The sequence below is a fragment of the Alligator mississippiensis genome, chromosome 8 (assembly GCF_030867095.1).
Source record: "Alligator mississippiensis isolate rAllMis1 chromosome 8, rAllMis1, whole genome shotgun sequence".
In the NCBI taxonomy this organism is placed as follows: Eukaryota; Metazoa; Chordata; order Crocodylia; family Alligatoridae; genus Alligator; species Alligator mississippiensis.
In genome coordinates this window covers 11945629-11969591 of record NC_081831.1, presented here as the reverse complement: position 1 = coordinate 11969591, position 23963 = coordinate 11945629, and the positions used below count along the sequence as shown (strand labels likewise).

At 49.2% G+C, this 23963-nt stretch overlaps 1 protein-coding gene across 3 annotated transcripts; it reads left to right on the top strand.

Annotated features, from left to right (window-relative positions):
* The first annotated feature begins 1174 nt into the window (after positions 1-1174).
* Positions 1175-22438, top strand: FDXR (ferredoxin reductase). 3 transcript variants are annotated; one of them, XM_006262447.4, is made up of 12 exons: positions 1175-1300; positions 5104-5201; positions 6898-6993; positions 8015-8137; positions 9323-9436; positions 11660-11761; positions 13719-13826; positions 14147-14231; positions 15885-16084; positions 16515-16686; positions 17488-17661; positions 20508-22438. In XM_006262447.4, exons 1-12 carry the CDS (start codon positions 1234-1236, stop codon positions 20636-20638), a joined length of 1470 nt encoding a protein of 489 aa, XP_006262509.2. In that variant the 5' UTR covers positions 1175-1233; the 3' UTR covers positions 20639-22438. The 3 variants fall into 3 exon arrangements, with proteins under 3 accessions (XP_006262509.2, XP_019349936.1, XP_019349935.1); XM_019494391.2 differs by lacking the exon at positions 1175-1300 and adding an exon at positions 4573-4757 and having other exon boundaries at positions 13722-13826; XM_019494390.2 differs by lacking the exon at positions 1175-1300 and adding an exon at positions 4578-4757.
* Positions 22439-23963: the final 1525 nt, after the last annotated feature.

Sequence of the window (23963 nt, the reverse complement as noted above, 5' to 3'; positions counted from 1 at the left end):
TGCAATGGGAGCCTCCAGGGACTTTTTTTGAGTTCTTAAAAGTGGTGCAAATCCACTTCCCTTCCTCTTCCTCCCTACCTGCCACTGTCCTATGTGTGGGGGAAGCACCATGTTCCTGTCCGCCCCAGATGGGCTGCACGTCAGCTGCGCTCAGCTGGGGACAGGAAAAGCCGCAGTTGGGGGGGGGGGGGGGATTCCCTTCCCTGCGCCTGCTCCTAGGGATTGGGGCAAGGAGGGGGGAACTACTTTCCCGTCTTGCTGCTGCTGCCGTCCCCAGCCCTGGAACAGCGCTGATTCTTCCCCAGGCCCCAGAACAGCGGGATAGCAACAATGGCAAGTGGGGGAAGGGAAGGAAAGGGAGGATTTTCTGCTTTAGGTACTTAAAAGAAGACCCTGGAGGCTCCTGAGGGCGGTCTTCCTACATCAGTGGGGGCAGATGAGGCTAGGAGCTAGGGGTGGGGTTGCTGCTCTTGCACCCCCAGCGCAATCTGGGAAATCCTGGATCTGCCCCTGGCCCTGGCTGCTGCTTCTGCCCCAGGGCCGAGCCGCCGTGCTGCGCTCCGGTGCGGCGCTGGCTCTACGTTTAACCGAGTGGGTTCGGAAGGCAGGGTCTTTTCCAAGAGGCTGCCTGGTCGGCTCCCGGCCCAAACCAGCCTGCTCTTGCGGGTGCCAGAGCTTGCGGCAGGACATGTCTGCAGGCCTGGGACACGACCAGGCAGAGGCAGGCCCCACGTCCCATGCACAGGGCCTGGCACTGATGCCAAGGGCTGCACAGCCTGGACCACTGGGATGCCCCTGCCCCTGTGCATGGGACCTGGGGCAGCAAGGGGGGGGAGGGGGCTGCCCCATCTCTATGGTCCCCCCTCCTCTCTATGATCCCTGCAGGGACCAGCCCTCTCTCAATGTTGGACCATTCAACCTATTGGAGGATAAACCATAGAGGCGGAAAGCACGATGGGCCTCACACAAGGCCCTTCCTCTCTATGGTGGGTGGGCGAGGCTAAGCGGGAGGCGTTGTCATTGGCTAGAGCAGACTCGGGGCGGGGCCGAGAGCGCAGAAGCCTGGAACCAGCGAGGGGCGGGGCTATGCTAATAAGAAGGCTTTCTTGCCACGCGATTGGCGGAGGGTCGCGCTGGGTGGGGCTGCTGCGCTCCTTGCTCCGCGCCGAGCGGAAGTGTGCGCAGAGCCGGTTCGGAGCTCGTGGCAGTCGGCCGGTCGGGGGAGGCGCGGGCATGGGCGCGAGCGGCGGCTGGAGGGGGGCGTCCGCTCTGCGCCGCCTGCGGCCCGCCGGCCTCGCGGGTAGGGCCTGGCCCGAGGCTGGGAGCATGGTGTCCTGTGGGGCTGGGGAGGCAAAGCCCTTGGGTGTCTAGACTGCCCGGAGGCGTTACGGTGGCAGCCTGTGGGGTCCGGGCCCACCAGCCTTGGTAAAGCCCGGGAGGATAAAGCAGCTCTGACACAGATGTGCTTAAAACCCCGGGTGTCGGGGTTGCTGTCTCTCGGGGAGCCCCGACCTCAGCCTGCTTGTCCTGCTTCCCAGCCTGGCGCCTTGAAGATGGCTGAGGGCACGAAATGGGGGGTGAAGTTTGTACTTGGGTAGCTGAGGTAAAGCCCGGCCGTGTCGCAGGCGGCGAGGTCTGTAGCGGCTGCCTGCTCTGGGGTCCCGGACGGGTGGAAGGAGTTTGGCTTTGGCTCGGTGCCTCTAGTCTCCGAAAAGCCAGGGCGCTGAAGCCTGGCCGCTCGTTTCGGGTGCTCCATTCGCAGCATCTTGGGTGCAAAGCCCTGAGCAGCTGCAGCGGCTGTCGCCTTCAGGGGGAGTTTGACAGTTTGGCCCTGCTCGGCTTGTCTCTGCCAAGTTTAGCAGCTGGGAGATGTTGCCGAGGTGATGGAGAAATAGGTGGCAGGAGATGGGGCATGGGGTTGGGGGGGATGTTTGCTAAGGATATTAAGATGTAATATCCTAAGTAATTCTAACAGGTGAGCCAAAAAATGCTAAGAGACCTATGAGATGACGGCGATGGTTTGGGACCCACCGATGGGTTGAAGGGGCAGCTAAAATTTAACCCAGGTACACTTGCAGTCATGTATGTCAGCAAAATTAAGTTAAACTCCTTGTTTGCTGCTGGGTTCTGGGGAAGCCTTTCACGAGAGAGGTTTGAAAGCTCAGTACAGGTATCTGTCCAATATGTTCTGTATCTGTTTTCTTAACGGACAAAATGTCTACCAAAAATGCTTGGTACACAGATAAAAGGGTGGGAAGTGTTGAGATATCGATGGTATTGCATCAGTTGGATGTATTCTCAGTTGGAGTAGGCTGTTTGCTTTTGTTGCTTGATTTAAGGAGGAGGCAGCAGTGAAGATGATGACTTAGAAAAGGGTGATCGGTATGAGGATCGAGGGACTTTGTTGCAATGAAATCTACAAATTTACCTATTCAAAAAAGGCAGTAGATGAATGTGACTTGAATTCTCATCAGTTGCCGTGTTTTATCTTGTGCTACGAGTAGAATGAAGAGGGTCACTTTCTTTAAAGGAAAGTTACCAAGTTAAATACAATATGTTGTAAATCTGTATGCGTATATTAGTAGTAGTCTGATAATTACTCTCTAGTAATCACAGAATTGTAGAAAATGAGGGTTGGAAGGGACCTCAGGAGGTCTAGTCCAGCCCGCTGCTCAAAACAGCACCTTCCCCCAACTAGATCATCCCAGCCAGGGCTTTGTTGAGCCGGGTCTTAAAAACATCCAAGGATGGAGATTCCACCAGCTCTCTGGGTAACCTGTTCTAGTGATTCACCACCCTCCTAGCGAGAGAGTTTTTTCCTAATATCCAACTTAAATCTCCCTTGCTGCAGCTTGGGACCATTGATACTTGTTCTGCCATTGGTCACTACTGAGAACAGTCCAGCCCCATCCTCTTTGTAACCACCCTTCTGATAGTTAAAGGCTGCTATCAAATCCCTTCTCAATCTTCTCTTGGGATTGCGTGGGATTCTTCTGTCCTAAGTGCATGACTTTGCACTTACCCTTCTTGAACCTCCTGAGATTCCTTTTGGCCCAGTCCTCCAATTTGTGGAGGTCGCTCTGACTCCTAGCCCTACCCTCCAGTGTATCAACTACTTTTTCCCTCCCTCCCCCCCGCCCCCCTTTCCCCCATATTGGTGCTATCTGTGAACTTGCTGAGGGTGCACTCCATCCCATCTTACAGATTGTTAATGAAGATGTTGAACAAAACTAGCCCAAGGAGCAACCCCTGGGGCACTCCATTTGATACTGGCTGCTGGTTAGACACTGAGACATTGATTACTACCTGTAAGTTTAGGTTTAGGTTAGAAATCAGAAGGAAATATTTTACAGTTAGGGTGGCCAAAATCTGGATCTAGCTTCCCAGGGAAGTGGTCCTCACCCCTACCTTGGGCAAATTCAAGAGGAGGTTGGATGATCACCTGTCTGGGGTCCTGTGAACCCAGCATTCATTCCTGCCTGTGGCAGGGGGTCAGGCTAGACGATCTGTTCAGGTCCCTCCTGACCCTAGCTACTATGAAACTATGTTGAGTCTGACAATCCAGCCAGCTTTCTGTCCACCTTGCAGTCCATTCATACAACCCATTCTTCTTCCACTTGTTTGCAAGAATGCTGTGGGAGGTGGTATCAAAAGCCTTGCTAAAGTCAAGGTATATTACATTCACTGGTTTCCCTGCATGCTTTCCCTGTCTGTTTTTGTGTGTTCATCCACCTAATGTATATGTGGATGCATGCATCATATTGCTTAGCAATATGTGATTGGAAAAATTACCTTTCTTGTTACAGCACATTCAGTAGGATGCAAGTCTGAGTTGAATAAATTAGTTTAATCCAGTCCTTGATGTCTAAGCGATGTCCATGTCATGAATCAAGCACTGTAATTAAACTAAATTAGCAGTTTCAACAGAGAGGTCTGTGATTGAATGGACCATGGAGACTCCACTGTTTCCATGTGGAGATCAGGGGTGAGTCAGTTTATTAAGGTGTGCTGAAGAGACTGTCACTGCATCTGCCAAACCTATTTTGTAGCAAGAAGAGTTCAGTTTCCCATTGTGTCTTGCTGACATCGTAGCCCCAGAGTAGAGTCGCTAAGAACTAGCCACCTCTGAATCAAAAGGTCCTCCTTTTCCTTTTTCAAGGAGAAAATGCCCTCCTGAAACACATCGCACTTCTGTTTTCTCTGAGGGCTTTGATGAAGCCTTAATGTCCTTGGGAGGTGGGTGAGAATTACTGCCCCTGATTTACACTGCTACAAAGAGGCAGCCAGTGCAATCCTGACACACTGTCCCCTGGGCTAATTACATTCCCTGCAGAAATGGGGACCAGGTAATTTTTGTTTCCCCAGAAGAATCTAATGGACTTTACAGGTCCTGTGAGTGTGGAGCTGGGAAGCTGCTTTCTGAAAGAGAGAGAAATATCAAGGTTACAGAAGAAAAATATCAAGGACTTGGCAGAGAGATGCAGTCTCCGGCATTTGACCCACAGTAATTCGGTCTTGAGTGCCTTTGTACTCGGTGGAATAAAACTTCTCATCTGACTTGCAAGGTCGTGCTGGCTTGTGACTCAAAACAGGCTATTGTGTCCAACTTTTCCAGATGCTGCTTATTGCAGGTCTCTCAGTTTATTGATCACCTGTTGGGGGAGAGGGATTGCAAGGTGCTAGATGGATGTTACAGCTATGGCCAGAGGGAGAAGCTTTTGTGATTCTCAAAGCTGCAGTTTTGGCTTGTCTTGCGGGTAGGAAAATCTCAAGTGGGAGGAAGCAGGACAGTTTCTTGTTAGACACTTGTGAATAGAGGCAGTGGTGCAGGGGTGCTTAGTAGTTACCTTTCAAGTACCTGTTCTGCACAGGGGGGTAAGTGGTCTCAAAGTGGTGTTCTTTTTAAGCACCTTTTTATAAGGATCCCTCTCGGGATCTGAACTGTGGGTGTCCTTAGTTCACTTCTGTAGCGTGTCTGTGCCTCTGACAAGCCTATGCTGCTGTAGGTTCAGTGTGCCCGAGAGATCCCAGCGTAGCAGAGATGCCTTTGGGAAGTGGGCTGGCTTCCCTGTTTGCTGACTTTCCTATTTGTTTCCTGTCCAGGTTTCAAGAGGCCCCTTTCCACGGGTGAGCGCATTCCCCGGATATGTATCGTGGGCAGCGGACCTGCTGGGTTTTACACTGCCCAGCACCTGCTGAAGGTACCTGGCTTTCATTCAACACAAAGGGATGCAGCTGCTTGGTGTCCTGGCATATACAGTTGTAACCATCCCAGAGCAGCCCACAGGATGATTCGTTTGGTGGTGGCACTCAGTTTGGCCTCCATAGGTAGCACTGGCCTGACCCACCATATGTCCTGCCATAAGGAATATGCTAAAGTGGAGCTGTGTTGTGTACCTCTCTACCTCTTGTACTGCAATGTGTAGGCATTGCTGCAGAGCCTGCTGTAACTTAGAGCAGCCCTTGGGCTGCTGTTAATAGGGCTATTTGGATCTCTATAGCAGGTCTTCCTATAGGGAATGTGCAGGGGTGGCCTACAGCCATCTCTTTTCCCCTTTCTGTGGTCTACATTCCCAGAGCATGTAGCACAGCATCTGCCTCCAGCTGTTTATGGACAAAGCAGGGGGGAATACTGTTTCTGTAATTAGATTCACCACACACATGCATCTCTTGAAGCTTGTGCTCCCAATAAGGATTGTCAGCATACATCTGTTGTTAAAGGAAGCATGGTCATTTTACATGCTCTCCATTTTGGCTAAGTCAAACAAATAAATCTCCTGCTTCCCCCAAGATCACTGGGCATAACATGCTGAACTGTAGCCATTAATAAACTTCAGGGACAAATCTCAGGGCTACTTTTTATCTCTGCGCTGATGCAAACTGAAAGACGCATACCAACTACTGTATTTACCCAAGTCCAAGATGACTTCAAATTTAAGACCCTTCTCCCTCCCAAATAATTAGATTATATACATGGTATATATTGGTATAAATTTGTATATATACATAGTATAAATTTGGTATAGAATCTAAGTATTTGAGGGTCATGTTAAATTGGTATCCCCCACTGCTGCGGGGGGAGGAGGGAGAGGAGATACAGGTGGTAGGGAGTCGAGTGTCCTGACACCTGTCCCTTCCACACCACTTGCTTCCCCCCCCCAGCTGCAGCACCTTCCAGAAGGTAGAGTTGTTTAAATTTGGGGGGGGGGTGTTGTTTGTTTGTTTGTTTGTTTGTTAAGCTTAGTTGTATCTTTTTCCATAGTTCCTGGTTGGCAAAACCTTGGCTGAACAGAGTGTCGGAGAGGTCTGATATATATTTTAGCATCTCTGCAGCAGAAATAATCCATGCTTTGTCTACAATTCTTGTGTTTGCTTTGATAAATCCAAGAAGGATCGGGCTAATCCTGACTGCCCAAGGCCCTTGGAGCACTGCTTTTATCTTGGTGATTTTTGTCCTGGATGAGCTTGTTAGTTGTCAGGGTCCTTTGTCTTGTACAGTGGGTTGTAATGATTTCTGTTGTAGGCTCGTCCTTGCTACTTGAAGGCAAAGCTTTAGAACTACCACTAATGAGAGAGAGAGTGCGGTTCCACATGTATACACTCCTGCCCCATTCACTCGCTCATACCCCTACACTTTCCTCCCCTGCCCTCCTCCCTTGATTTCTGCTCCCAGGTATAAGAGTCTAGCTGGATGTTGTTAACTTTGATTGCATCTTTCCCTCTTCATGCTGAGGTGCAAGAGCTCTCTGTGCCTCCCTGCTATACCTGCGGATTCAAGAAGGTCAGGAGCTCTTCCTCTGCAGCCTGCTCCAAAAGCAGAAAGCCGATGTCCGCCCCATCTAACTTGTGCGCTCCCTCTGGTGACTTCTCTTGTGACTGTGTGCTCTTCTTCTCTAGCACCACAAGCTGGCCCGAGTGGACGTTTATGAGAAGCTGCCTGTTCCCTTCGGCCTCGTTCGTTTTGGCGTGGCACCGGACCACCCTGAAGTCAAGGTTTGTAGTGGTTTCCCCATCATCTGGCAGGGCTCAGAACAGGGAGAGGGCCCATCGTTAGCTTTGGAGAGGGATGCACTGGCCTCTACCTTGCCTGTCTGTGGTGCAAGCTGACAGCAAGTCTCAGATCCCTTTGGTCCCAGGCATGAGAAGTAACAAGGGCAGGGATGCAGTTCCTGTGAGGTAATTTCCCCTGCTGTAACTGTCCTTTCTCTGGTTGCAGATCACTCAAGGGGGAGGGAAATGGGTTGTTTGCAGAGGCTTTAAATGCTAAGTTCTGGAGGAGAAGCTTGGGAAGAGGGAAGCTTGTTATCTATAACAAGCTGTTTTACTGTCTGACTCAATCAGGCAACTTCCTATGAAAGCGGGGAGCACGAGGCAAGGTTGGCTTGGGCAGGCGGCTGGCACTGTTGAACGGGATTGTTCAGCCGTTCTTATCTCTAGAGTTTTTTTTTCTTCTCAGTTGCACATGGGCAGTCCCGGTCTCCAGTCATCCAGGGAACAGCAGGATCTGTTGTGGCTACTGAAAACATTCCATCTGTGAGGTTCTTGCTTTTATTGTAGGAAAACAAATGATTTTTCCAACAGACAAGCAAGACTGACTCATCTGCCATGCCAGCTGGAGCCTTGAGTTGTCTTGGTTAGCATTGGGACAGTCATTCCCAGCACTGTTCAGAGGGCAAGATTTGAGTCAAACCCTCCAGCTATCTGTTCTCTCCTTTTCAAAGGTGGAATCTTGCACCGGTGGTAGATGGGACACTGAAAAATGAGCTCTACTTTCTTCCAACAGAACTGACAGAAATGGTGCCAAGCCACAGATAACTGTGTCTGTTTTAAAAATGAATTACATGGAGCCTTCATCTGATAAGGGCTGAGAGGCATGAATCGGAGAGAGCTTCAAGGTCCCATAGGGCCATTGTTGAGACCTCTCTGCCAGCTCCTCTCTTTGGTTGTGTTTTGTTGGGATGTAGCGTGCAGCTGTTCTTGTTAAATCCTTTCACCTTTCTTCTCCACCCAACAGAATGTGATCAACACCTTTACCCAGACGGCCCAGTCTGATCGCTGCTTCTATTATGGGAATGTCGCTGTCGGGAAGGATGTGACTGTAGAGGAGCTGCAACAGGCTTATCACGCGGTAGTCTTGGTGGGTTGATGGACTGTACGTTGAATTAGAAAAGGGTTGAAGAGAACCAGATGTGCTTGAATGGTCAGCATGTTTATACCAGTGTAGTCAATGTAACACTGATGTAAAAACCATGGCAAGTGAGACAACCCCCTGAACCAGGGGAACTTCCACTGATTTGGTGAAGTACTCCTAAGAGAATTGGGGGTACAACTCCTGCAGTTAGACTGGTTTGGGTTTGTGCGTCTGTCTTCGGGTAGCTGTTTGCTAAACCTGTTTTGTTGCCCAGTGGTAAGATACTATAAGAGTTGCAGGCTGCCTCTTCCTGATCCAGCATAATTTACAAAGCCATGTATATACACTGTGACAAATGTTCATTTGTCTGTGTGTTGGGTTTTTAAGGAGAAGAGTGTCTTTAATCCATTTATGGCCCTCATTACTCCAGCAACTCATAATTTCACAATCCTTTAAAACATTCATCATCCCACCCCACTATGAGGCAGGGCAGCGTTTTCCCCTTGTCACAGATGGAGAACTGAGGCCTAGGGGTATAAGGGACTTGCTCAGGGTCATCCGACTCGAGGGGAGAGTGGTTAAATTGTTTTGCTGTGCATCCAGAGATGTGAGTTTGAGCCTCTCTAGATCTGTGTAGAATACCAGCCCTAGCCAACCCAGCTGTAAATGGTCACCTGGTCATTTGGGTTGGGGGAATTGAGGCAGCTGGACATGAAGCTGGCCACATCCATCCCTTTGGGAGCCTTGTGGGCTATAGAGACTGGTGTCTCTCAACCCTGCTGGGGCTTGGGCATTCCTTTGATGTAATGTGTCGGTGACAGGTTTTATGACAACTTGATGGGATGCCACGGGGTGGGGGCAGGTGCATATATGCCATCTCTTTAGGTTCACGTTACCTATGGTCTCAAAGAGCAGCTTGAAAACCCACCTCTCTGTCCTATACCTTTGCCTTACATAGTGTCATGTTCCCAGGTATTTCTCCATGTCCCAGGCGTGGAGAAAGGCCATGAAACTCGCATTGGAAGCTTCGCTATACAAATCTGTCAGCCCAGGACATACTCTGGAGGTTGGCAGCAGTACAGCATCCCACAGGTGGTTCCCTCAGATGGCCTTCTGTGGAGGAGATTTACCCTGTGTATTGCTTTCATACTGACGCACGTTTGACTGGGGTTGTTCTTTATACCTCTGCAGAGCTATGGGGCAGAAGATAACCGGATCCTTGGTATCCCAGGAGAAAACCTGTCTGGGGTTTATTCAGCCAGAGCACTCGTGGGCTGGTACAACGGACTCCCTGAGAACAGAGACGTGAGTGAGTGGGCTGGTGTTTCTGTCTCTTTTGGCCTCGTGCATCCCCTACGTCTGAATGCAGTCATCCATCTTAGGATTAGTGCCTGCCTGAGAGGCCTGCAATTGGAAAAGATTAATAAGCTCCACATTAAATCCCCCTTAGATGATAAATGTGTAAATGATTTATGTGGCAATAAAAGCGGATTAGGTGGCTCTAAGTTGGCAGCATCTTCTGGAGATGCTGTAATGAAGCCCAGAAGGGACACGTTTTAGTCTGGGGAGATTTAATTTGGTTTGCTGGTAGCTCAGAGTTGCCATGTGAGGAAACTTTAGAGGCCTGCAGTGGTACTCTGAAAGAGGTGGGAATTGGAGAAATAACTGAAAGCAAGGACACAAGACACACACCAGTATGATCTGTCTGGAGCAAGCGTATAGCCCTCCCCATGTAAATAACCCTAGTCTGGGACAAAACTGTGCTGCAAAGAGTCAGTAGTAATTGTATGTCAAGGCAAGTCACGCTGGTCTCTGTCCTGTCTTAGCTCTGCTTAGTTTTAACTGCCTGTCTTGTAATAACCCTCTGCTCAAACTATTACTTGCTTTCTGTGCCACCAGCTGGCAAGGGGCTAGAACAGCAGCCTGTAGTCTGCTACTCCCAGAGAAGCCCATCAGTCATTTCTCTGCTAGGCATCCGGGTATAACTTGCATTTGTGAACGAAACTGATGCAGGTTGCACCATATAAATGTGCTGTGCGACTGCTCCCTGATCCTATCACATAGGTGCTGTGCTGCCAAATATGTGCTAGAACTGCAGGCCGAAGGAGGAGACTTGGACCTGTGCTAGCTGGTCTTGTCTGACAGCTAGAGTGAAGTAGGAGAGTTCTGTATTGGTACTGAGGAGGGGATGAAAGAGCCAGCTACTAGAGAAGCGAAAACCCTATTTCTGACTAGAGGGTCCTGCCCTTGCACTTGAGGTCATCCCAGTTGCCAAGTTTGGGGTCAGGAAGGGATCTTCCCCCTAGGTGAGACTGAAGACTGCAAGGAGTTTTGCCACCTTCTGTAGCATGGGACGTGGTCCTTTTCTTATCAGCCTCTGAGCATGTTAACTAATTATTTCTCTGCCATAATTAGAGGTTTACCAATACGTTGGTTCAATATCGGATCTGCACTGAAATAAGGAAAAATTTCTGTATCGGAAATTGGGCTGATGTGGTTGATAAATGGCCGTGCGTGCGCGCAGCTGCAGCACAGTACATAGGCAGTGAGTAGAGCCAGCAGCATGAAGTGCTGCGTGCAGCTGGTAAGTCTGGTGTGGTAGAAAGGGATGGGGGAGATGAAGGCCCCCACGGCGAGGGAAGGAGTGGGGTTGGGGCTGGGGCTGAGGTGCATGCAGAACATGAGAAGGGAGGTAGGGGGGCAGCTTCTGCTGCTGCACTTAGCTCGTCTGGTGCTAGTTTGGTGGCTTCTGCTGCTCATTCAGGAGGACATGGGGGTAGGGGGATGTGCCTGGTGTGTTCCCCCACATCTGGGCAGGGTGGGCTGGGGCCGGGCTCTTCTGGCCGGACATATCTGGGGGCACATGCCCCACCATGCCCTCCCTGACAAGCGATGGGAGCTGCCAGATGAGCACTAGATTAGCTGCGCGCACTGGTGGGATCTGCCCCTCTCCTCTGCCTTCCTGCACCCCTCTGACAAGCTGTGCCTCTGTCCCGTGCCTGCCCCAGCCCGCCACATGCTGTGCAGATCCGGGGGGCACATGCCCTGCACCCCCTGGACAAGCTGCTTGTGGCTCTGTCCTATGCCCTTGCCTGCCCTGGCTGGTCAGCTACAGCCCCATTCCCTCCCTCACCACAGGGGCCTTGATCTGCCTCCTCCTCCCCTGCACTTCCCTCCCCTTCCACCACACCAGACTTACTAGCTGGACGCAGCTTTTCAAGCTGAAGAGCTGCAAATCGGATCGTTATCAGCCAGTACGTCTCCTTAAAAATTGGCCGTCGATATCGTCCCCAAAAATCTCTGTCGGTGCATCCCTAGCTATAATAGTTGACAGCACTTTTAGCTCTGCCCTTATGTCCCCTTCTTTAACCTGTGGGTGTTTCTGGTTTTGTGCCTTGGGGTTATGTGAGAGTTTGAAGTGGTTACTTTTGGGTGCAGGGGAGTGGATCCTGACCTGGAAGTCTCCTAGTCCTGTGTTGCTGTGAAAGTAGCAGGGCAGACTGTTGAATCTGCTTTCTCTTGGCACAGTTGAAGCCTGACCTGAGCAGCAAGACGGCGCTGGTCCTGGGGCAGGGAAATGTGGCACTGGATGTTGCTCGGATTCTACTGACTCCACTCGATTTACTCCAGGTGAACATATGGAGAATGCTCCACGTTGTAAAATAGGCCAGGCTTGATTGGCATGATAGGTCAAGAACCCTTTCATGCAAGGTATATTAGGATCTCTTCTAACAGGAGAATGCAGACCAAGTACCAGAAGCAGCCATGTGCCCCAGTAGCTGCACTCCTGGACTCTCCTGCCTAGGTGAAACTTTCTGTTTTCAACTGAGAGCTTTCCTCCCTTGTAGCCTGCTTAACCCTTCAGGAAAACTGCTGGCCTGCTTGAGCCAGGTCAATACTTGGACCTGGATTTGCTGCTAGCCTAGTGGAATTGGTACTAAAATAAAAGGGAGGGAAGTGCCATGCTCCAGTATGATCTATCATACCATGGGTTGAGTATCCATCATACCTGAGTGCCCTGAGAGCTAGAGAATGCCTACACAGGGGTGGTATCTCCCACAGCTGCCTGGCCTCTCCTGTAGTGCTCCTGTCCTTTGCTAATGTGGGGATTCACACTCCGAGCCCTTTCACCCCAAACTTTGTCAGGCCTTTAATAAAAGCCATTAAATAGTGACACCTTTGTCCTTTTTCCCTCCCAGCAGAAACAGAGCCCTGGCCTGCCCCCTGCTAGAACTGCTGACAGATCAAGACCTGAACAAGTTTTTTGCAGGGGTCTGGTCTAGTCTCTCTGTGCCTTGTTCCACCCCAGTATGCCTTCTGCTATAGCTCCCTGCTGCACTTGATGCACCAGCCAGCCAGCTCACCTGCCTGTCAGTAGACTAGATTTGTAGGATTATCTCTTTCTCCACCAGGTTCCCAGTCTGACAGCTGTGAGCTTGTTGGCAACAGCTGTTCTACACGGCTGCTGTCCCAGATATGAGCAGGGAGAGCATCCCAGACTTCCCTCTCCCTCAGGAACAGATGGGAGGCTCGTTAAAGCACAGCTAGGACCTCCCACATTAATAGCGAAATTAAAGGAAAGAAAAAGTTTGGGATGTTGGCAGTTTCGGAGGCCTTTAAAGAGTTAAACGGATTGGGAGTGAGCCCATGGTTTCAAATGCTGCCTCTTCGGGACCATCTGTAGTACCTAGAATGGACGCAATGGGGCAGTGGCACCATAATGTTCCAGGAGAGGACTGGGATTGAATACACGCTCCCTGTCTAGTGTCTTTTACCCTTCTCCATTTCTGCAGAGCTGATCCAAATAGGGGAGTGCCTGGATTTTATCCAGTAACCTTGTCAGTGAGTTCTGATTGTGGGATCTTTATCTTTTGGCATCAAAGTGGCAGATCACACCTGGTGAAAGCACTGCCTGCTTGGGATCTGCCAGCAATCTTTCTTTTTGAATGTCCTCACCATCGCATAGTGAAATATCCTCAGGTTTATTCTCTCTGCCATACCATTTTTTTTTCCTTTTTTAATTTTAAATGATGCCCGGTCAGATCCGTTGGTTATCTGTGTCAGTAGGAAAGCCGCCCCCATTTTAAAGAATTGGAGGGAAGAAGTCTCCAGCCAACTCTTGAGTGCCCTCTTGAAGCTGTGTGCGCCAGAAAAGCAAGATTTCTTTTCCCTGCCTGCTCCACTGGCTCCAAGCTAGAACAGACTTCCTTTAGCACCACCTTTTAAAGGTTTTTTAAAGAAGGGGGAGCACTTGTGGGCTTCTCTTTGAGACTACCTAGTAGAGTGTTGCCTTGTTTGTGCCGCGTTGTGATGAAATACAGGATCATGGAGAACATATGGGGGCTGGGGTCATTTGAGCCCAGTTTTTTTTTCTTCCTGCCCAGGCAGGGGGTCGGACCTGAAGATCTACAAGGTCCCTTCCGACCCTACTTTTATGATTCTGTGATATGTGCTGTGTTCTGGCAGTAGCTGTGAAAACAGCTTCAGACCAAGGGAGCCGACTGTTAGGCTGTTTCCCTCTCTGGCTGGTGCCTGCATTTGTGGACCCAATTCCCTCCTTCCCCCGCTGCTTTTGTTTGTCTGACAGAAGACTGACATCACTGAAGGCTCCTTGGCAGCCATAGCCTCCAGCAAGGTGAAACGTGTGTGGCTTGTCGGGAGGAGGGGCCCTCTCCAGGTGGCATTCACCATCAAGGTAAGACTCTCTTGCTTGAGCTGGAGGTGCCCTATGGTAATAGCATTTGCTGTAATTCTTACTCTAAGTCTCTTGTTGGGTCTGAACTTGGTGCATGTTCTTGAATCTGCTTGCTTTAGCTGAGTGTCTCTTGGCTGGCATGTGAACCCAGGTTACTGTGCCCACATGCTGACCCCAAGCTTTCCTGTAGAATAGGAGTTGCGTGCTCAAGAAGACTTCCTTGTGAATCAGACAGCTTCTCCTCTGGGATCTGTGCTCTTGTCTCTCACGTACACACCCGGAGCAGGGAGGTATAATGTCTTCCTGTCTGGGATTTCCAGGAGTTGCGGGAGATGGTCAACCTGCCTGGCGCCAGACCCATCCTGGACCCTGCTGATTTTACAGGCCTTAGAGATGCTATTAAAGGTGAGGAAACTTGCAACCAGGCTGTGTTTGGGTGATGGCGGGGGTGGAGAGGGGAGGAGGGTCTTACAGGGAGGCCTGCTCCAGGGAACCTGTTGAAGTAAGCAGTGAGCTGAGGGCCTCTTGTCTTGCCTTCCAGGTTGATTACTACAGGAGAACGCAGCTAGTGTATGACTGTCCTCCCAGCCTAGTTGGGCTGACTCTCCACCCCCCACCCGCCAGATCACAGCGCTGGGGTGGGGAACTGAGCCCAGGCTCCATACCCTTCCCCTGCGCTGTTATCAGCTTCCGGCAGCGGGAGACAGGGAGAGCCAGGGCTGGGAGCGCAACCCTGGTTCTCCCCTGTTTCTCCACTACTGGCTTCAAAACTCAAAATGTTTCTACTAGCCTCGTTTTGTTTCGAGGCTGTTTCAAAGCCCTTCATTTTGATTTGATCTCGCTGTTGTTTTGAGCTCGAAATTAGTCAAAACAGTGTCGAATCAGCGAAATTTCGCGCAGCCCTAATTGTTATGCCAGTGCCTTCTGGCTGAGGTGTGGCGGCTGAAATGGCAGCGGTGTCACTGTTTCAGAGGGCCCCTCTACACATTACATTTATGGTGCAATTAAGGTGTTAATTTTAGCATAAATGGCAAAGGTACTACATATGCAGCCAATTTTAAGCTGTGTTAAAATGGCAAACCAACTATGAAAATATTGTAGGTGGAATACAAACTAGTCACAAAAATGTCTTCTGCAGTGCTTTTAATTTTGAACACGTGGCATGTCCAGGGCTGCCCCAGGGCCAGTGACTAATTGATTCTTGGCTCTGTCCCCAGGACTGCACCAGGGTCTCAACCTGGCTGCTGCAGCTCATCTTTAATAGCTGATTCCTGGGGCTGGGACCAGGACGTACTGGGGTGTGGACATCTGGCTTTCAACTTCCCCAGGCTGTGGGAACTCAGCATGATGATACTGGGCTGTCCCTGCACTGGCAAGTAGAAAGGGCCATGTTTGGGCTCTAACCCCAAAATTAGCTCCTGCCATGCACGTATAGCTGGACAAGAGGCACAAAGGTTGGGATTGGGGATCAGATCCCATCATACCTTTAAACTAATGTGTGCCAGGAGCCAGAGGCTCTTAAAATGGCAGGAGTGTAGCAAAGAGAAAAGGACATCTATGCATTCCTGGAGACCCCAGCATAACTGAGCTGGCTGAATGCTGCTGACTTTATTTTTTTTGTTTTAGCTTTCATAAGGCAGGGTGGTGAGCAGACATGAAGGTCCAGGTGTGTGTTTCTGACTGTGTATAGGGGTGTGTAAGTCTTGATACTGAAGCTTGTTTTAAAGCTAAAACTGAAAGAAGAGTTGTGTTTTTAAAGTGTGCAAGGGCTTTCTCCTCCAAATTTGGATTTGGAACAGATTCCCCAAGAGCTGCAGTCTCTAAAGTCCCAGGTGGTGGGTGCAGCCACCCAACAACTACCTGTATGAATTGGCTTTGGCCTTAAATTGACCCATGGGCTAGCAAGCTCTCTGAGTTAGCTTGATGACCTCCATTCCTTCAGGATGAACTGTTCAGAGGCCCAAACAGTTCTTCCTCCTTTCCTGTTCTTTCTTAGTTGACTGATGGACCTTGGTCTGGAGTCCCTCATGCTCCTGCAGTCCTCTCTTTAATTTTCAGATGTCCCCAGACCGAGGAAGCGGCTGACTGAGCTGATGATCAAAACAGCCCTGGAGAAACCTGGTGAGAAGGAGGCCAAGATTTGGGCATCAGCCACCAGGGAGTGGGGCTTGAAGTTCCTGCGCAGTCCTCTGGAGATTCTGCCCACTGCCGATGGGAAGCGAGCAAGAGGGATCCGTATGGCTGTCACCAGGTTGGAAGTATGGACTTTCAGTTCTCTCTCCCTAGAGTGTTTGCTTTCCCCTTGCCTGGGTGCCTGCATTGCTGGGAAGTGAGTAGGAGGCTGGAGAACCTGGGGCAGCTCTAATTGAAAGATAGCCAGGGAATTCGAGGCTGATAGGAGCCAGCAGAGCTGGCTGCTACCTGAGCATCTGAAATGGCAGGTTTTGGGAAGCCAATGCTGCCTCTCAGCCAGGAGCCGTTCCTGATGTGACACAGAGGGAGATTTTCCTATATGTTGGTGTTGAGCTGGTATAGGAGCATGTCCCGCACCCATCTGCATCTCCTGCATCTGTTCCGCTTCCTCGATTTCACTGGCAACGTCGCTGCTTCTCCTGGCGGATCCAGTTGAGGGTCTTAAGGCTACTCTGATTTCTCCTCTCTTCCCCCCTCCCTCCCTGGGCTATGCAGGGTTCAGGCGAGTCAGCCACAGCTGTCCCCACTGGAGAAGTTGAGGAGCTTGAGTGTGGATTGATCCTCAGTAGCATTGGCTACAGGAGCCTTCCCCTTGGACCTTCTGTTCCATTTGACCCCAAGCATGGGATCATCCCCAACCACCTGGGCAGGGTTCAGGGGGTCCCAGGTCAGTATTATCCTCGGTGTTTGGAATGCAAGTGGTTGCGATGTCTGTGTGAGTGAAGGGTGGGGGAGTCTGGTTTGTAAGGAATGAGGCTGGGACCTGATCTCCCTTGTTCTGCTCTGACTTAGTTTGTGGACTCCCTACATGACACCCTACCTCACCTTGGGCAGCCTTTTAGCTCTTCTGACAGAAACTGCTTATAAGTGTCCAAAATGTAACCGGAGCTGGCTGTGTTCTGTTCATGAAAATTTTAAATGGTGGTTATAAGACCTGTCTTGTAGCTCATAATGTTAATAGCTCAGATGTTTGCAGCAAATGACACTGAGGAATGCAGTCATTTTACTAGGCCTCAGGGGTTTATTAATGAGAGAGAGCAGTCTGTGGTGGCTGTTTTTTAAGGCTCATCCCAGTGCTATAAACTGATAGCTGTGCACTGGGGAGGGACAAGTGGAGGGGGGAGGGATTGTTTTGGGCAATGCTGCTGAGATGATGCAGTGTATTTGCATGGTGTAGAAGGCAGTCTCCCCAGGTAAACTCCACTGAGCGAACCCTTTGGTGGGCTTGGTAATAATAGTGTGGTTTTTCTTGGCTGCAGTGGCCACCTAAATCTGAGAAATTTTATATAGGAGGAGGCGTGGAACTTTAGTGGATTAGGAATTTATCCACGTGAAACATCAGTAGATAGGGAGATGTGTTGCATCTCTTCCCCACAAAGGGACATTTGTACTGGGGAACTGAGCACGCCTCTATATGCACACTAGGGACTGTATTGAGGCACGGATGATTTTGTGTAATGCTCTGCAGGGCTGTACTGCAGCGGCTGGGTGAAAAGGGGACCTACTGGGGTGATCATCACCACCATGAATGATAGCTTTGACACAGCCCAGTCTGTGCTAGAGGACCTCCAGGCCGGGATGCTGAATGTTTCAAACACCAAGGAAGGCTTTGAGTCTGTGAGGAGCATCCTACACAGTCGAGGTCAGTGGACATGCTTATGGGCAACCTCTGGTGTGAGAGTCTATGGCAACAAATGCACCTTATGCATTTGTATACTACACTTACCCTTTTCCTGAAAATTTATAGATCCAAACCTGGGGTGGGCATCTTAAATGAGGAAACTGTTTTGAAAAAGCAGAATGAAGATGGAGATTTCCCTCTTTAACCAAATTGTTCAGAATCAAAGTGCATGTCTTATTTGGCAGCATGGGATATGTGAACAGAAATGAGTATATGTTCAATCCGGAGAGCCTCTTAGAAATCATACATGAGAGAACTGGACAGCAGGGTTTTTTGAATTTCTGTCTTAAGCTTAATGCCCAGGTTCTAAGAGGACAAAAGGAAAGTTTTTCATTCTTGTTTCCATTCATTATACCTTCCCATACCTGCTTAACCAGCCGATATCATGATGACTACCACCTGGCCTCATACTGATTTGGAGTGGATTTTGTAGGAGGGGAAAAATCTCACGAAGCACAAGTTTCTCCTGACTCAGTGTTTCCCTTTGCACGAGCACCTAAAAGGTTAAATTCTTCCTTCATATCCCACTTGTTCTTCTAAAGTCTGGTTCAGACTCTGCCTGCTGATTAGAAGTCTTTGAAGCATTTCTCAAGTCTCTTTATTATCTACCCATCACTCTTTGCCAGGTACCCCCACCCCTTTTTAAATAAAAAGTGCGTGGAAAATTATATGATGCATGTTGATGCCATCTAAATTGCTGGGACAGTAATGAGAGAGTCTGTTTTGTGGTACATAATATTGAGAAATTAAAGCTAAACGCTTTTATTGCCCAAAAGTACTATTATGAGCAACTGCTGCTCAGCCTAGTCTCTTCATGTTTTAATAGAACATGGAAGCTTGTATACAAAGCTTTTTTGAGGCAGCTTCGAAGAGTCAGTCCTCTGGACTGAGATTGTCCAGGCTGTCCCAGGTCATCGGGCAACAATGCTTCTACAAGCTCTCCACCAATACAGTGTTTGCATGAAGCCTTGACCCTATGTTGGAAGAACCATTCCCGCAAGCGTGGGATTCTCTTTGTGGTCTGCTGAGTTTACTGGCAAGATTGCTGTGTACACTAATGGGTTCTGTGTTGGGACTACCTGTCCTCTGTGGTGTGAGACGTGCACGCTCGTTTCACAGATGTGAAATGTAGCTGCTGTTCTCTTCATCTACTCCATTTCTGAATTGACTTAGAACAGTAGGGGGCCAACTTTTTTGGCAGGCTTGCCACAAATTTGGTCCGCAGTCTTCCCAAGTACTACTCCGATCCCTTTCTTCTGCTTAGTCCTGCTATTCTGCTTTCTACTTCTACTTCCTGATGAAGGACTGTCCCTGGTCCTGGGTTCAGGTCTTTCTCTCCTCTGGTGTGTCAGGATGGGTGAGCTGTCCAAGGTACTGCATTCAGGTCTTTCTTCAATAGAAATGCCTTCATAGTCCACTCCTGAAAGCAGTCTACATCTTTTTTTTTTGTTTTTGCTTTAAACCTGCATGCTTGGTGGCTCCAGGGCTTGGATGTTGGGCCAGGAGGTGGAAGGGTTGAGTTCAAGGCTGCCCACGAACCCCTCTTTTAGGCAACAAGACTAGGACCAATGGCCTCAAGCTTGAGCAGGGGAAGCGTAGGTTAGAGATTAGGAGGAACTTTCTGACTACAAGGGTGGTCAAGCATTGGGATAGACAAGGTAGAGAAATTACAGATTCTCCATTCTTGGACGTTTTCAAGAGCAGGTTAAATAAATGCGTGGCTGTAATGACTTTGGTCAAGGATACTCCTGCCTTGAGCAGGGGCCTGGACTCAGTAGTCTCACAAGGTCCCTTCCAGCTCTCTTTTTCTAGGGTCCTGTTAACAGGCAAAATCAAACTCACTTTCTCTTTTCCTTTCCTTCTGTCCTCTTAAAACCTGGGTCTGCCCCCCTTGCTGTAGCCTCTTCTTCTCAGAGTCTTTCCAGGGACAGACCTTTTCCTCAGCCCTGTCCTAGTTGTAGGGGTCTAGGCATTATCAACCCCAGAAACTGCAAGGAACCCCCTAGTAGTCTGCCTCTAGAGGTATTCCCTTCCCAGCCCTGCTCATTAATGGCCGGTACATCCTGAAGCTTCTGTTCCCCTCTCACTTTTTAACCTGTCTCTTGTAATTTGTGAACGAGTTCTCTGCCTTTCATAGAAATGTCGAATCCTGCTCTGAGTCTTGCTAACGTCTCTTGGCAGAGAGCTCGTAGGCTAGAGCAAAGTTTGTAACAAATTACGTTGTGCCCCAACTTTTTAGCACTTCAGGTGGGGAACGAGGGAACCGTAATTCTCTCAACTTGGATGTAATCACTAAGGTTAATAGCTGCTTGCTGAGGGGAGGTGTGGCTGCTGGGAAAGACCTGTTTAAAAGCAGTGCAGTCCTTGGATAAAACATCATTGTCAGCTGCATAAACAACAAGACTGTCGCTCTTCATCTGTTTTCTTAGCAGTCCTTCCAGGCGAATTTGAGGATAGATTAAAACACCCGAGAGGGTCATTCACTATCGTTGTATTTAAAGGCTTTCAATTAAAGCACGCACTTCTGTCTAACAGTTGAAGATGTTAAAGTGAACCAGAGGCATTTCATCCCCTAAGATAGTGCTGTGCTGAAAATTGTTATGGCTTGAAAAGGTCTGACTAATCAGATTTGACTAGATCTCTAGAGCCCCTCTTATAACAGATGTAGAAATTATGGCTTTGTGCTGTTGAGGCCTGAAGATGCCTGGGTGTTGAGAGGCTTTGGCTTTTTCTTCTTTGCTTGCTTGTTTTAATTCCTGCTAGTCTGGGGACGGTTGATATGTAGTTTTTCCCTCTTGTAACATCAGGGGTCCATCCGGTGTCCTTCTCAGACTGGGAGAAGATAGATGCTGCTGAAGTGGCAAGGGGCCGACTGGCTGGCAAGCCTCGGGAGAAGATTGTGGATCCTCAGGAGATGCTCCAGTTGATTGATCACTGAAGAGGCCCATGATCAGCACTTCGACAGCGAGAACGCAGCACGCCAGCCGGCATCTGCCGGGGAAGTCCTGTTCACTGCTGGTTGTATGTGCAGTGGAGGACTGGTACAGTCAGAACCAGTTGCTCTTCTTGGACACCTGGGAGAAGACACTTGGCTGCAGGGTTTTTGGGGCTCTCCCTAGCTGAGCTGGAACTGACTCTGGGTTCTCAGAGTGGGTGTGAGCCCCCCCAAGAGCTGTGTGCCACTAAATGACACCAGGTCTTATCTCCAGCCCTGTTTTGTCCTGGGGACACCTCTGCAGCAGTCGTTTGGAGCTCACTAACTGGGTTGTTAGACCAGGTGCCACTTAGGTTGAGATTCCTGTCGGAAGAGGCCTTGCTCCTTTCCATTCTGTGAGCCTGAAGGGAAAGACTCTTTACTCGGTACTGTTTTTTAAACCCAATGAGAGAAAAATGAGTGACCATCGTCTTTTCCATTTAGTCCAAAAGCCTAAAGCCAAATTGCCCTGTAACCTGTGTCAACTTCTGAGCAAGCTGTTTCTTTTATATAATCATTTGAAGTACAGTTACTCCTCGCTTAATGTTGTAGTTACATTCTTGGAAAATATGACTTTAAGCCAAATGATGTTGAGCAAATCCAGTTACGTCACAGTAGTTACCTACTAGCAGGCAGCGGCCAAGGAACGTTATAACTGAACATCGTGTGACTTTAAAAAAGTGTGTTCTCTAATGGATCAGCGATTTGTAATAATGAAACGTTAACCGGGATGATGTTAAATGAGGAGTAGCTGTAAAACCCTTTCAAGAGACAGAGGATGAAACTCAGGCTGCCATGTTAAAAGCCTAATTTGATCTCGGTGTTTGTTATAATCTTTGAGCTGGCTGGCCCACCTAGTACTGTATTTTCCCCCTTGCCCAGATCTTCTCCCAGGCTCAGTACTAGTTGCCTGCTTGAAGCAAATGGTATCTGCTTGGAGACTCCTTATCTGCTTGGTAGCATTTCAGGATGGAAACCCAAATGAAACCTGGATTGTGGAGGGGGTTTTTTGCCTGTGGAGGAGGGGTGGTGGGTTAATGACCACGTAATTGGCTTGTCCTTAAATATCTGTGATCATCTGAGTACCAGTTCCTCAGAGGTGTAGCTGTCTGGCACTAGCACACTCTTGGTCTGCTTGCCTTTTTTATAGTCTGTTTGCTTTTGAAGCTTATCACATGCTCGTCTGACCAAATTTATCATGTTGACACGATGCCAGGTTTTAAGGCAGGACTTGGAGCCCCTGGAGACTAAACTCCTCTGTTTACTGACAGAATAATTGCAGTACAAACTGTGGCAGTGCACTTCAGCAGGACTGAGGAAAAAATTTGCTTCTTGGCACCCTCTCCTTAGCTGAGTCTGCACTGGGGGACTGGCCTGTCCCATACAAACTGTTCAGACGGCTCCTGCTTGCTGACACGTGACCTTAAATAGTCCATGGTGAGGAGCTCTTTAGTAAACGTGTCTCACGTAGCTGAGACTTATGGGTAAAAGGGGAGAGTTATGTCTCTGTGGCCCCATACAGTGCTTCTCTTGTAGGATTTTCCTGTTGTGGTGTTTTGTTGTGCTGCAGGGGCAGAAGGGGGTTCCAGACTGTATTTCCACGTTTGACATTTAGTCTAATTTTAGACCAGTGGGATCTGTGGCTCATCCTTTTTTTTTTTTTTTTTTTTTTTTTAAATCTCATTTGTAAACTCATTAAGAAACTTGGGAAATGCAATGCTGGAAACATGTATGCAAACGAGCAATAAAGCTTGCCGAACAGCTGCTTGTGTGATGCGGCTCCTGTTATGTCTTGCGGATGATGCATTCCTAATGCTGAACTTCGAACTGGAGGTGACGTCAGCGTGGATTTGGAAAGGTTAGTAAAGCTCTTTCGGGAACGCTGCCGACTGTAAAGGAGGGGAATTGCTTGTTCCGTCCTGCTGCATCTTCGTTTTGGTTTTCTGTATAAAGAAGGTTACACCTGAGGATATACTGTAGCACAGCAGTTGCCTGCTGTGATATGACAGGGTGGGGCCATATTTTGCTTGCTTTATAGGGGGTGGCTGCCACTGCTTTCTTCATGCCTGCAGAAGTCCCCTTGAACATGAGTCTGCAAACACTTTTGCGCTACAGGGCCCAGACATTTGCCTGAGGGTGCTATGCAACAAACATTTCCATGCTAGTCCCAGCCTTTAGGAAGGGAAAGCTAACTGGAGGAGGACTGTTGGTGTGTCAGGTGTCCTTATTCTGACAACTCTCTGGTTTAATGGCTCCCTGGAAAAAGCCTGGGGATCAGATAGGTGCAGAACTGCTCAGGATATAGGATTTGCCATCTCAGGAGATGAAGGACCTTTAGTGAAGATTATGTAAATTCAAACTCCATGCCTTTGAACTACCCCTTACTTAAATGCCTGCACATCTGGTGTCCCTGATTGGTTAGATCTTCTCCAGAGAGATTGCTGACTTTCTTTCTCTGCACTCCCCTTCACTGCCGTGCTTGGGGACTAAGGAGCCAGAGGTCCCCGCCATGTTCCACTGTCCCACATATGCTCTGGCCATTAGATGGTGCTGTGATGCCAGGAACTGCTGAAATGCTTGGAGGTGATGTGAACCTCTTGGGGCTGAGTGACAGCCTGTAGCTGGGGTGGAGTGGGGGGGGCTGGTCTGAGAGTCGGTGGCTCATTAGATGGCTTCATCTGTACTTGGTTTCTACTGAACCCCTGCTCCCCAGCTGCACTAGATAGCCAGTCTGCCACAGCTGATTAAAAGGTCTTCCTCTGCCTCTGAATCAAAGCCCTAACTGCTTCTGTTTGCAATCCCCAGCCTTTCTACTTCCAGTTGCTCAAAGATCAGTGCTGCGCTTCAAAGCGAGTTCACCTGCAGGGAAGCAGAATGATCTGGTTCCTTACTCTCTCCTCTTTCCATCCCCCTACACAACAGGAACTGTCTCGGACCAAACTCATTCCCTGAGAATCCCTGTAGGAAACCTTTTGAATTCATGAGTACTAACTACATTAAAACACCGTCTCCAGATCCCTGTGGTCCTTGGTATTTGAATGCTTGTAAGCTGAAAGGCAAGGCTCCAAACCTGTCATCCTCCTCCTTATCCCTATCCATCCCTCACTTAAACACCTGAGGGCCAGCAGGTGTGACTGACTTGAATGCTACTAATATGTATTCTAGGAGCACTGGTCATTTTATTTGCTTTGGCTAGAGTTAGCCTTGCAGTTGCTTTATTTTTTTGCGTATCCCCCTTCCACACACTGCTATTCCCAGACATGTAAGCAGTCAGCAATTTCGCTGCTGG